The sequence below is a fragment of the Cherax quadricarinatus genome, unplaced genomic scaffold, assembly GCF_038502225.1.
Source record: "Cherax quadricarinatus isolate ZL_2023a unplaced genomic scaffold, ASM3850222v1 Contig5118, whole genome shotgun sequence".
In the NCBI taxonomy this organism is placed as follows: domain Eukaryota; kingdom Metazoa; phylum Arthropoda; class Malacostraca; order Decapoda; family Parastacidae; genus Cherax; species Cherax quadricarinatus.
In genome coordinates, this window is record NW_027200144.1 from 1 (window position 1) to 14434 (window position 14434).

The 14434-nt window shown below is 48.2% G+C and overlaps 1 protein-coding gene across 1 annotated transcript; it reads right to left on the reverse strand.

Annotated features, from left to right (window-relative positions):
- Positions 1 to 7771: 7771 nt before the first annotated feature.
- LOC138852213 (SUMO-interacting motif-containing protein 1-like) lies at positions 7772 to 8458 on the reverse strand (the record flags this gene model as incomplete). The annotated part of the gene is made up of 2 exons (XM_070081927.1): positions 7772 to 8010; positions 8155 to 8458. Coding segments are annotated over 2 exons (543 nt in total), but the record flags the coding sequence as incomplete, so codon positions are not given.
- Between the last annotated feature and the right edge of the window lie 5976 nt (positions 8459 to 14434).

Consider the following 14434-nt stretch of genomic DNA (forward strand, 5'->3'; position numbering starts at 1 on the left):
ACCCTCACACTTTATACATAACAATGCTCATAGTCATTTACCTTGGCCAAGTGTACAACAACATCATTACGCAATAGAGGCTGATATCTAACAGTAACAACCAATGTAGCTACGATGTAACCCACAACACCTGACTAATACCTAAGTACCTACTTACTGTTTTATGAATTTGGGTAACAGGTACAATGGGACCTGCCTAAGAACTGATCCCAATTCCTTTTAAGTTGTGAATCAAATTCTATACCACTGATCGACGAATAATAATATAATGTATATTATCTTCATTTACTACCAGCACATGTACAAGGTATACAAGTACTTGTACAAGGTATACAAGTACATGTACAAGGTATACAAGTACATGTACAAGGTATACAAGTACATGTACAAGGTATACAAGTACATGTACAAGGTATACATGTACATGTACAAGGTATACAAGTATGTACAAGGTATATAAGTACGTGTACAAGGTATACAAGTACATGTACAAGGTATACAAGTACATGTACAAGGTATACAAGTACATGTACAAGGTATACAAGTACATGTACAAGGTATACAAGTACATGTACAAGGTATACAAGTACATGTACAAGGTATACAAGTACATGTACAAGGTATACAAGTATGTACAAGGTATATAAGTACATGTACAAGGTATACAAGTACATGTACAAGGTATACAAGTACATGTACAAGGTATACAAGTACATGTACAAGGTATACAAGTACATGTACAAGGTATACAAGTACATGTACAAGGTACACAAGTACATGTACAAGGTATACAAGTACATGTACAAGGTATACAAGTATGTACAAGATATATAAGTACATGTACAAGGTATACAAGTACATGTACAAGGTATACAAGTACATGTACAAGGTATACAAGTACATGTACAAGGTATACAAGTACATGTACAAGGTATACAAGTACATGTACAAGGTATACAAGTATGTACAAGGTATATAAGTACATGTACAAGGTATACAAGTACATGTACAAGGTATACAAGTACATGTACAAGGTATACAAGTACATGTACAAGGTATACAAGTACATGTACAACGTATACAAGTACATGTACAAGGTATACAAGTATGTACAAGGTATATAAGTACATGTACAAGGTATACAAGTACATGTACAAGGTATACAAGTACATGTACAAGGTATACAAGTACATGTACAAGGTATACAAGTATATGTACAAGGTATACAAGTACATGTACAAGGTATACAAGTACATGTACAAGGTATACAAGTACATGTACAAGGTATACAAGTACATGTACAAGGTATACAAGTACATGTACAAGGTATACAAGTACATGTACAAGGTATACCAGTACATGTACAAGGTATACAAGTACATGTACAAGGTATACAAGTACATGTACAAGGTATACCAGTACATGTACAAGGTATACAAGTACATGTACAAGGTATACAAGTACATGTACAAGGTATACCAGTACATGTACAAGGTATACAAGTACATGTACAAGGTATACAAGTACATGTACAAGGTATACAAGTACATGTACAAGGTATACCAGTACATGTACAAGGTATACAAGTACATGTACAAGGTATACAAGTACATGTACAAGGTATACAAGTACATGTACAAGGTATACAAGTACATGTACAAGGTATACAAGTACATGTACAAGGTATACCAGTACATGTACAAGGTATACAAGTACATGTACAAGGTATACAAGTACATGTACAAGGTATACCAGTACATGTACAAGGTATACAAGTACATGTACAAGGTATACAAGTACATGTACAAGGTATACAAGTACATGTACAAGGTATACAAGTACATGTACAAGGTATACAAGTACATGTACAAGGTATACAAGTACATGTACAAGGTATACAAGTACATGTACAAGGTATACAAGTACATGTACAAGGTATACAAGTACATGTACAAGGTATACAAGTACATGTACAAGGTATACAAGTACATGTACAAGGTATACAAGTACATGTACAAGGTATACAAGTACATGTACAAGGTATACAAGTACATGTACAAGGTATACAAGTACATGTACAAGGTATACAAGTACATGTACAAGGTATACAAGTACATGTACAAGGTATACAAGTACATGTACAAGGTATACAAGTACATGTACAAGGTATACAAGTACATGTACAAGGTATACAAGTACATGTACAAGGTATACAAGTACATGTACAAGGTATACAAGTACATGTACAAGGTATACAAGTACATGTACAAGGTATACAAGTACATGTACAAGGTATACAAGTACATGTACAAGGTATACAGACCATAGCTGACATCAATGACATGCTACTATATAGAAAGCCCTTTGTTATGCTGAGCATTTCCCGCAAATTAGGTCAGTTTTGTCGCAGGATGTGACCCACACCAGTCCACTAACACCCAGGATGTGACCCACACCAGTCCACTAACACCCAGGATGTGACCCACACCAGTCCACTAACACCCAGGATGTGACCCACACCAGTCCACTAACACCCAGGATGTGACCCACACCAGTCCACTAACACCCAGGATGTGACCCACACCAGTCCACTAACACCCAGGATGTGACCCACACCAGTCCACTAACACCCAGGATGTGACCCACACCAGTCCACTAACACCCAGGATGTGACCCACACCAGTCCACTAACACCCAGGATGTGACCCACACCAGTCCACTAACACCCAGGATGTGACCCACACCAGTCCACTAACACCCAGGATGTGACCCACACCAGTCCACTAACACCCAGGATGTGACCCACACCAGTCCACTAACACCCAGGATGTGATCCACACCAGTTCACTAACACCCAGGATGTGACCCACACCAGTCCACTAACACCCAGGATGTGCCCCACACCAATCCACTAACACCCAGGATGTTACCCACTCCAGTACACTAACACCCAGGATGTGACCCACACCAATCCACTAACACCCAGGATATGACCCACACCAGTCCACTAACACCCAGGATGTGACCCACACCAGTCCACTAACACCCAGGATGCCACCCACACCAGTCCACTTACACCCAGGATGTGACCCACACCAGTCCACTTACACCCAGGATGTGACCCACACCAGTCCACTAACACCCAGGATGCCACCCACACCATTCCACTAACACCCAGGATGCCACCCACACCAGTCCACTGACACCCAGGATGCCACCCACACCAGTCCACTAACACCCAGGATGCCACCCACACCAGTCCACTTACACCCAGGATGTGACCCACACCAGTCCACTAACACCCAGGATGCCACCCACACCAGTCCACTAACACCCAGGATGCCACCCACACCAGTCCACTAACACCCAGGATGCCACCCACACCAGTCCACTAACACCCAGGATGCCACCCACACCAGTCCACTAACACCCAGGATGTGACCCACACCAGTCCACTAACACCCAGGATGTGACCCACACCAGTCCACTAACACCCAGGATGCCACCCACACCAGTCCACTAACACCCAGGTACCCATTATACTGATGGGTGAACAGAGACAGCAGGTGTCTTAAGGAAACACGTCCTAGTGTTTACCAGCCGTACCGGGAATTCGATCTCCTGACCTGAGTGTGTGAGGTGAGTGCGCTAGCGGTCAACATCCAGTAGTTTAAGTAAATCCTCTATGTAGGACAGGACGTGTAAGAGTACCTGACATAACTATCCAGAGTTTATTGAAACAAACAGCTTATTGTCGTGTCACAGATCAAGGTGAGTTTCCTCTCTCAACTACCACTCTACTGTCCAGTAGTTTCCACCATTTGTTAGTGATAAACAGACGAGAGAAACGAGAGAAGGAGGATTTAGGTTTAAGGATTAAGATGACCAGAGCTGTCGTGAGATGGTAAGGAAGAAGGATGAGGAAGGATGGAAATAACTGGAAAAGAATGGGAAGGAGAGGAAGAGGAGGAATCAAGGCAAGTGGCCCAACGAGAGAAATGGTGTTCATCCTGGGTTCACTAACAGTGTACACACCAGGCACAAGTAAACTGGGTTTGTCTGGTGTTGTAACTATTACACCGCCTCCTGGGAAGTTTACAGCGCCTCCTGGGAAGTTTACAGCGCCTCCTGGGAAGTTTACAGCGCCTCCTGGGAAGTTTACACCGCCTCCTGGGAAGTTTACAGCGCCTCCTGGGAAGTTTACAGCGCCTCCTGGGAAGTTTACAGCGCCTCCTGGGAAGTTTACAGCGCCTCCTGGGAAGTTTACACCGCCTCCTGGGAAGTTTACAGCGCCTCCTGGGAAGTTTACAGCGCCTCCTGGGAAGTTTACACCGCCTCCTGGGAAGTTTACAGCGCCTCCTGGGAAGTTTACAGCGCCTCCTGGGAAGTTTACAGCGCCTCCTGGGAAGTTTACAGCGCCTCCTGGGAAGTTTACACCGCCTCCTGGGAAGTTTACAGCGCCTCCTGGGAAGTTTACACCGCCTCCTGGGAAGTTTACAGCGCCTCCTGGGAAGTTTACAGCGCCTCCTGGGAAGTTTACAGCGCCTCCTGATAACTTTACAGCGTCTCCTGGGAAGTTTACAGCGCCTCCTGGAAAGTTTACAGCGCCTCCTGGGAAGTTTACAGCGCCTCCTGGGAAGTTTACAGCGCCTCCTGGGAAGTTTACAGCGCCTCCTGGGAAGTTTACACCGCCTCCTGGGAAGTTTACAGCGCCTCCTGGGAAGTTTACAGCGCCTCCTGGGAAGTTTACAGCGCCTCCTGGGAAGTTTACAGCGCCTCCTGGGAAGTTTACAGCGCCTCCTGGGAAGTTTACACCGCCTCCTGGGAAGTTTACAGCGCCTCCTGGGAAGTTTACACCGCCTCCTGGGAAGTTTACAGCGCCTCCTGATAACTTTACAGCGTCTCCTGGGAAGTTTACAGCGCCTCCTGGAAAGTTTACAGCGCCTCCTGGGAAGTTTACAGCGCCTCCTGGGAAGTTTACAGCGCCTCCTGGGAAGTTTACAGCGCCTCCTGGGAAGTTTACAGCGCCTCCTGGGAAGTTTACAGCGCCTCCTGGGAAATTTACAGCGCCTCCTGGGAAGTTTACACCGCCTCCTGGGAAGTTTACAGCACCTCCTGGGAAGTTTACAGCGCCTCCTGGAAGTTTACAGCGCCTCCTGGAAAGTTTACAGCGCCTCCTGGGAAGTTTACAGCACCTCCTGGGAAGTTTACAGCGCCTCCTGGAAGTTTACAGCGCCTCCTGGGAAGTTTACAGCGCCTCCTGGGAAGTTTACACCGCCTCCTGAGAAGTTTACAGCGCATCCTGGGAAGTTTACAGCGCCTCCTGGGAAGTTTACAGCGCATCCTGGGAAGTTTACAGCGCCTCCTGGGAAGTTTACACCGCCTCCTGAGAAGTTTACAGCGCCTCCTGGGAAGTTTACACCGCCTCCTGGGAAGTTTACAGCGCATCCTGGGAAGTTTACAGCGCCTCCTGGAAGTTTACAGCGCCTCCTGGGAAGTTTACAGCGCCTCCTGGGAAGTTTACACCGCCTCCTGATAACTTTACAGCGTCTCCTGGGAAGTTTACAGCGCATCCTGGGAAGTTTACAGCGCCTCCTGGGAAGTTTACAGCGCCTTCTGGGAAGTTTACAGCGCCTCCTGGGAAGTTTACACCGCCTCCTGGGAAGTTTACAGCGCCTCCTGGGAAGTTTACACCGCCTCCTGGGAAGTTTACAGCGCCTCCTGGGAAGTTTACACCGCCTCCTGGGAAGTTTACAGCGCCTCCTGGGTAGTTTACAGCGCCTCCTGGGAAGTTTACAGCGCCTCCTGGGAAGTTTACACCGCCTCCTGGGAAGTTTACAGTGCCTCCTGGGAAGTTTACAGCGCCTCCTGGGAAGTTTACAGCGCCTTCTGGGAAGTTTACAGCGCCTTCTGGGAAGTTTACAGCGCCTCCTGGGAAGTTTACACCGCCTCCTGGGAAGTTTACAGCGCCTCCTGGGAAGTTTACACCGCCTCCTGGGAAGTTTACAGCGCCTCCTGGGAAGTTTACACCGCCTCCTGGGAAGTTTACAGCGCCTCCTGGGAAGTTTACACCGCCTCCAGGGAAGTTTACAGCGCCTCCTGGGAAGTTTACAGCGCCTCCTGGGAAGTTTACAGCGCCTTCTGGGAAGTTTACAGCGCCCTCTGGGAAGTTTACAGCGCCTCCTGGGAAGTTTACACCGCCTCCTGGGAAGTTTACAGCGCCTCCTGGGAAGTTTACACCGCCTCCTGGGAAGTTTACAGCGCCTCCTGGGAAGTTTACACCGCCTCCTGGGAAGTTTACAGCGCCTCCTGGGAAGTTTACACCGCCTCCTGGGAAGTTTACAGCGCCTCCTGGGAAGTTTACAGCGCCTCCTGGGAAGTTTACAGCGCCTCCTGATAACTTTACAGCGTCTCCTGGGAAGTTTACAGCGCCTCCTGGGAAGTTTACAGCGCCTCCTGGGAAGTTTACACCGCCTCCTGGGAAGTTTACACCGCCTCCTGGGAAGTTTACAGCGCCTCCTGGGAAGTTTACAGCGCCTCCTGGGAAGTTTACAGCGCCTCCTGGAAAGTTTACAGCGCCTCCTGGGAAGTTTACAGCGCCTCCTGGGAAGTTTACAGCGCCTCCTGGGAAGTTTACAGCGCCTCCTGGGAAGCTTACAGCGCCTCCTGGGAAGCTTACAGCGCCTCCTGGGAAGTTTACACCGCCTCCTGGGAAGTTTACAGCGCCTCCTGGGAAGTTTACAGCGCCTCCTGGGAAGTTTACAGCGCCTCCTGGGAAGTTTACAGCGCCTCCTGGGAAGTTTACAGCGCCTCCTGGGAAGTTTACAGCGCCTCCTGGGAAGTTTACACCGCCTCCTGGGAAGTTTACAGCGCCTCCTGGGAAATTTACAGCGCCTTCTGGGAAGTTTACACCGCCTCCTGATAACTTTACAGCGCCTCCTGATAAGTTTACAGCGTCTCCTGGGAAGTTTACAGCGCCTCCTGGGAAGTTTACAGCGCCTCCTGGGAAGTTTTAAGCGCCTCATGGGAAGTTAACAGCACCTCCTGGGAAGTTTACAGCGCCTCCTGGGAAGTTTACAGCGCCTCATGGGAAGTTTACAGCACCTCCTGGGAAGTTTACAGCGCCTCTTGGGAAGTTTACAGCGCCTCATGGGAAGTTTACAGCGCCTCCTGGGAAGTTTACAGCGCCTCCTGAGAAGTTTACAGCGCCTCCTGAGAAGTTTACAGCGCTTCATGGGAAGTTTACAGCGATTCCTGGGAAGTTTACAGCGCCTCATGAGAAGTTTACAGCGCCTCATGAGAAGTTTACACCGCCTCCTGGGAAGTTTACACCGCCTCCTGGGAAGTTTACAGCGCCTCCTGGGAAGTTTTCAGCGCCTCCTGAGAAATTTACAGCGCCTCCTGGGAAGTTTACACCGCCTCCTGGGAAGTTTACAGCGCCTCCTGGGAAGTTTACAGCACCTCCTGGGAAGTTTACAGCGCCTCCTGAGAAGTTTACAGCGCCTCCTGGGAAGTTTACAGCGCCTCCTGGGAAGTTTACAGCGCCTCCTGAGAAGTTTACAGCGCCTCCTGGGAAGTTTACACCGCCTCCTGGAAAGTTTACAGCGCCTCCTGGAAAGTTTACAGCACCTCCTGGGAAGTTTACAGCGCCTCCTGAGAAGTTTACAGCGCCTCCTGGGAAGTTTACAGCGCCTCATGAGAAGTTTACAGCGCTTCCTGGGAAGTTTACAGCGCCTCCTGAGAAGTTTACAGTGCCTCCTGGGAAGTTTACAGCGCCTCCTGGGAAGTTTACAGCACCTCCTGAGAAGTTTACAGCGCCTCCTGAGAAGTTTACAGCGCCTCCTGAGAAGTTTACAGCGCCTCCTGGGAAGTCTATAGCGCCTCCTGGGAAGTCTACAGCGCCTCCTGAGAAGTTTACAGCGCCTCCTGAGAAGTTTACAGCGCCTCCTGGGAAGTCTACAGCGCCTCCTGAGAAGTTTACAGCGCCTCCTGGGAAGTTTAGAGGGCCTCCTGGGAAGTCTACAGCGCCTCCTGAGAAATTTACAGCGCCTCCTGGGAAGTTTACAGCGCCTCCTGAGAAGTTTACAGCGCCTCCTGGGAAGTTTACACCGCCTTCTGGGAAGTTTACAGCGCCTCCTGGGAAGTTTACAGCACCTCCTGGGAAGTTTACAGCGCCTCCTGAGAAGTTTACAGCGCCTCCTGGGAAGTTTACAGCGCCTCCTGGGAACTTTACAGCGCCTCCTGAGAAGTTTACAGCTCTTCCTGGGAAGTTTACAGCGCCTCCTGAGAAGTTTACAGCGCCTCCTGAGAAGTTTACAGCGCCTCCTGAGAAGTTTACAGTGCCTCCTGAGAAGTTTACAGCGCCTCCTGGGAAGTTTACAGCGCCTCCTGAGAAGTTTACAGCGCCTCCTGAGAAGTTTACAGCGCCTCCTGAGAAGTTTACAGCGCCTCCTGATAAGTTTACAGCGCCTCCTGGGAAGTTTACAGCGCCTCCTGGGAAGTTTACAGCGCCTCCTGGGAAGTTTACAGCGCCTCCTGGGAAGTTTACAGCGCCTCCTGAGAAGTTTACAGCGCCTCCTGGGAAGTTTACACCGCCTCCTGGGAAGTTTACAGCGCCTCCTGGGAAGTTTACAGCGCCTCCTAGGAAGTTTACAGCGCTTTCTGGGAAGTTTACAGCGCCTCCTGGGAAGTTTACAGCTCCTCCTGGGAAGTTTGCAGCGCCTCCTGGGAAGTTTACAGAGCCTGCTGGGAAGTTTACAGCGCCTCCTGGGAAGTTTACAGCGCCTCCTGGGAAGTTTACAGCGCCTCCTGGGAAGTTTACAGCGCCTCCTGGGAAGTTTACAGCGCCTCGTGGGAAGTTTACAGCGCCTCCTGGGAAGTTTACAGCGCCTCCTGAGAAGTTTACAGCGCCTCCTGGGAAGTTTACAGCGCCTCCTGGGAAGTTTACAGCGCCTCCTGGGAAGTTTACAGCGCCTCCTGGGAAGTTTACAGCGCCTCCTGGGAAGTTTACAGCGCCTCCTGAGAAGTTTACAGCGCCTCCTGGGAAGTTTACAGCGCCTCCTGGGAAGTTTACAGCGCCTCCTGGGAAGTTTACAGCGCCTTCTGGGAAGTTTACAGCGCCTCCTGGGAAGTTTACAGCGCCTCCTGGTAAGTTTACAGCGCCTCCTAGGAAGTTTACAGCGCTTCCTGGGAAGTTTACAGCGCCTCCTGGGAAGTTTACAGCGCCTTCTGGGAAGTTTACAGCGCCTCCTGGGAAGTTTACAGTGCCTCCTGGGAAGTTTAAAGCGCCTCCTGGGAAGTTTACAGCGCCTCCTGGGAAGTTTACAGCGCCTCCTGAGAAGTTTACAGCGCCTACTGGGAAGTTTACAGTGCCTCCTGGGAAGTTTACAGCGCCTCCTGAGAAGTTTACAGCGCCTCCTGAGAAGTTTACAGTGCCTCCTGGGAAGTTTACAGCGCCTCCTGAGAAGTTTACAGCGCCTCCTGGGAAGTTTACAGCGCCTCCTGGGAAGTTTACAGCGCCTCCTGGGAAGTTTACAGCGCCTCCTGGGAAGTTTACACCGCCTCCTGGGAAGTTTACAGCGCCTCCTGAGAAGTTTACAGCGCCTCCTGGGAAGTTTACAGCGCCTCCTGAGAAGTTTACAGCGCCTCCTGAGAAGTTTACAGCGCCTCCTGGGAAGTTTACAGCGCCTCTTGAGAAGTTTACACCGCCTCCTGGGAAGTTTACACCGCCTCCTGGGAAGTTTACAGCGCCTCCTGGGAAGTTTACAGCGCCTCCTAGGAAGTTTACAGCGCTTTCTGGGAAGTTTACAGCGCCTCCTGGGAAGTTTACAGCTCCTCCTGGGAAGTTTGCAGCGCCTCCTGGGAAGTTTACAGAGCCTGCTGGGAAGTTTACAGCGCCTCCTGGGAAGTTTACAGCGCCTCCTGGGAAGTTTGCAGCGCCTCCTGGGAAGTTTACAGCGCCTCCTGGGAAGTTTACAGCGCCTCCTGGGAAGTTTACAGCGCCTCCTGAGAAGTTTACAGCGCCTCCTGGGAAGTTTACAGCGCCTCCTGGGAAGTTTACAGCGCCTCCTGAGAAGTTTACACCGCCTCCTGGGAAGTTTACACCGCCTCCTGGGAAGTTTACAGCGCCTCCTGGGAAGTTTACAGCGCCTCCTAGGAAGTTTACAGCGCTTTCTGGGAAGTTTACAGCGCCTCCTGGGAAGTTTACAGCTCCTCCTGGGAAGTTTGCAGCGCCTCCTGGGAAGTTTACAGAGCCTCCTGGGAAGTTTACAGCGCCTCCTGGGAAGTTTACAGCGCCTCCTGGGAAGTTTACAGCGCCTCCTGGGAAGTTTACAGCACCTCCTGGGAAGTTTACAGCGCCTCCTGGGAAGTTTACAGCGCCTCCTGAGAAGTTTACAGCGCATCCTGGGAACTTTACAGCGCCTCCTGGGAAGTTTACAGCGCCTCCTGGGAACTTTACAGCGCCTCCTGGGAAGTTTACAGCGCCTCCTGGGAAGTTTACAGCGCCTCCTGGGAAGTTTACAGCGTCTCCTGGGAAGTTTACAGCGCCTCCTGGGAAGTTTACAGCGCCTCCTGGGAAGTTTACAGCGCCTCCTGGGAGTTTACTGCGCCTCCTGGGAAGTTTTTCAGCGCCTCCTGGGAAGTTTACAGCGCCTCCTGGGAAGTTTACAGCGCCTCCTGGGAAGTTTACAGCGCCTCCTGAGAAGTTTACAGCGCCTCCTGGGAAGTTTACAGCGCCTCCTGAGAAGTTTACAGCGCCTCCTGAGAAGTTTACAGCGCCTCCTGGGAAGTTTACAGCGCCTCCTGAGAAGTTTACAGCGCCTCCTGAGAAGTTTACAGCGCCTCCTGAGAAGTTTACAGCGCCTCCTGGGAAGTTTACAGCGCCTCCTGGGAAGTTTTCAGCGCCTCCTGAGAAGTTTACAGCGCCTCCTGGGAAGTTTACAGCGCCTCCTGAGAAGTTTACACCGCCTACTGGGAAGTTTACAGCGCCTCCTGGGAAGTTTACAGCGCCTCCTGAGAAGTTTACAGCGCCTCCTGGGAAGTTTACTTCGCCTCCTGAGAAGTTTACACCGCCTCCTGGGAAGTTTACAGCGCCTCCTGGGAAGTTTACAGCGCCTCCTGAGAAGTTTACAGCGCCTCCTGGGAAGTTTACAGCGCCTCCTGAGAAGTTTACAGCGCCTCCTGGGAAGTTTACAGCGCCTCCTGGGAAGTTTACAGCGCCTCCTGGGAAGTTTACAGCGCCTCCTGAGAAGTTTACAGCGCCTCCTGAGAAGTTTACAGCGCCTCCTGGGAAGTTTACAGCGCCTCCTGAGAAGTTTACAGCGCCTCCTGAGAAGTTTACAGCGCCTCCTGGGAAGTTTACAGCACCTCCTGAGAAGTTTACAGCGCCTCCTGGGAAGTTTACAGCGCCTCCTGGGAAGTTTACAGCGCCTCCTGGGAAGTTTACAGCGCCTCCTGGGAAGTTTACAGCGCCTCCTGGGAAGTTTACAGCGCCTCCTGAGAAGTTTACAGCGCCTCCTGGGAAGTTTACAGCGCCTCCTGGGAAGTTTACAGCGCCTCCTGATAAGTTTACAGCGCCTCCTGGGAAGTTTACAGCGCCTCCTGAGAAGTTTACAGCGCCTCCTGAGAAGTTTACAGCGCCTCCTGGGAAGTTTACAGCGCCTCCTGGGAAGTTTACAGCGCCTCCTGGGAAGTTTACAGCGCCTCCTTGGAAGTTTACAGCGCCTCCTGGGAAGTTTACAGCGCCTCCTGGGAAGTTTACAGCGCCTCCTGGGAAGTTTACAGCGCCTCCTGGGAAGTTTACAGCGCCTCCTGGGAAGTTTACACCGCCTCCTGGGAAGTTTACACCGCCTCCTGAGAAGTTTACAGCACCTCCTGGGAAGTTTACAGCGCCTCCTGGGAAGTTTACAGCGCCTCCTGGGAAGTTTACGGCACCTCCTGGGAAGTTTACAGCGCCTCCTGGGAAGTTTACAGCACTTCCTGAGAAGTTTACAGCACCTCCTGGGAAGTTTACAGCGCCTCCTGGGAAGTTTACAGCGCCTCCTGGGAAGTTTACAGCGCCTCCTGGGAAGTTTACAGCGCCTCCTGGGAAGTTTACAGCGCCTCCTGGGAAGTTTACAGCGCCTCCTGGGAAGTTTACAGCGCCTCCTGGGAAGTTTACAGCGCCTCCTGGGAAGTTTACAGCGCCTCCTGGGAAGTTTATAGCGCCTCCTGGGAAGTTTACAGCACCTCCTGGGAAGTTTACAGCGCCTCCTGGGAAGTTTACAGCGCCTCCTGGGAAGTTTACAGCGCCTCCTGGGAAGTTTACAGCGCCTCCTGGGAAGTTTACAGCGCCTCCTGGGAAGTTTACAGCGCCTCCTGGGAAGTTTACAGCACCTCCTGGGAAGTTTACAGCGCCTCCTGGGAAGTTTACAGCGCCTCCTGGGAAGTTTACAGCTTCTCCTGGGAAGTTTACAGCGCCTCCTGGGAAGTTTACAGCGTCTCCTGGGAAGTTTACAGCGCCTCCTGGGAAGTTTACACCGCCTCCTGGGAAGTTTACAGCGCCTCCTGGGAAGTTTACAGCGCCTCCTGGGAAGTTTACAGCTTCTCCTGGGAAGTTTACAGCGCCTCCTGAGAAGTTTACAGCTTCTCCTGGGAAGTTTACAGCGTCTCCTGGGAAGTTTACAAGATTATCAAGAGATACACAGGAAAGTTGACATTGGTTGACTATGAACAACATTCTTCGTGATATTCGGCAAGAAACAGAACTTGTTATTAAAGAACATGTAGTAACATGTTTGTTACTTCCCTGTGTTGACTTAGTTATTAATAGTTTTACTAAGTAGAAACACTAGCAGTTGATGCTAGTTGTTAGATTAACAAAAATAACAACACTAGCAGATGATGCTAGTTGTTAGATTAACAAAAATCTCTTTTCTTAATTGTTCCTGTTACTTTTAATTCTTCCTGTTACTTTTAATTCTTCCTGTAACTTTTAATTCTTCCTGTTTCTTTTAATTCTTCCTGTTACTTTTAATTCTTCCTGTTACTTTTAATTCTTCCTGTTACTTTTAATTCTTCCTGTTACTTTTAATTCTTCCTGTTACTTTTAATTCTTCCTGTTACTTTTAATTCTTCCTGTTACTTTTAATTCTTCCTGTTACTTTTAATTCTTCCTGTTACTTTTAATTCTTCCTGTTACTTTTAATTCTTCCTGTTACTTTTAATTCTTCCTGTTACTTTTAATTCTTCCTGTTACTTTTAATTCTTCCTGTTACTTTTAATTCTTCCTGTTACTTTTAATTCTTCCTGTTACTTTTAATTCTTCCTGTTACTTTTAATTCTTCCTGTTACTTTTAATTGTTCCTGTTACTTTTAATTCTTCCTGTTACTTTTAATTCTTCCTGTTACTTTTAATTCTTCCTGTTACTTTTAATTTTCCTGTTACTTTTAATTTTTCCTGTTACTTTTAATTCTTCCTGTTACTTTTTATTCTTCCCGTTACTTTTAATTTTTCCTGTTACTTTTAATTCTTCCTGTTACTTTTAATTCTTCCCGTTACTTTTAATTCTTCCTGTTACTTTTAATTCTTCCTGTTACTTTTAATTCTTCCTGTTACTTTTAATTCTTCCTGTTACTTTTAATTCTTCCTGTTACTTTTAATTCTTCCTGTTACTTTTAATTCTTCCTGTTACTTTTCTTCTAATTAACTTTATTATTGATCTCCAGGTTTATAAAAGAGATTATTAAACGGTTTAGTTTCTCACTGTACCACTTGTTAGGTTTAGTTTCTCACTGTACCACTTGTTAGGTTTAGTTTCTCACTCTACCACTTGTTAGGTTTAGTTTCTCACTCTACCACTTGTTAGGTTTTAATTTCAATGAAAAAACTGAAAATGCAGATTGTTTATTGTCAGTTTTCTGTTGACATCTCTTGTTTACTGTCATTCTTCTGCTTCCTTTCTAATTTTAACTTACTTATATATACCGTTGTAGTGACTTTCTTAATATATATATGTATATATATATATATATATATATATATATATATATATATATATATATATATATATATATATATATATATATATATATATATATATATATATATTGTAACCACGTACAACTGGTATTGATCAATAACACTGCGACCAGCCAAGGACTCGAACCCATGTTCGCCTCATGATGAGCGAAAATCACTGTGGTTAAGGCAGGTTGGGTGGATATGTGGGATTTTCTCAAGGAATTTCAAGTAAGTGTTGTGAGCGTTGACAACAATGATTTGTGTAATAAGCTCTAGGGAGATTCCTAGATTTACTTTTAGATTTTACCACCGACGTAGCTAGTTTATTGTGCTCCCCATATCCACCCTGTGGACGGTAGTGGCTAGTTTATTGTGCTCCCCATATCCACCCTGTGGACGGTAGTGGCTAGTTTATTGTGCTCCCCATATCCA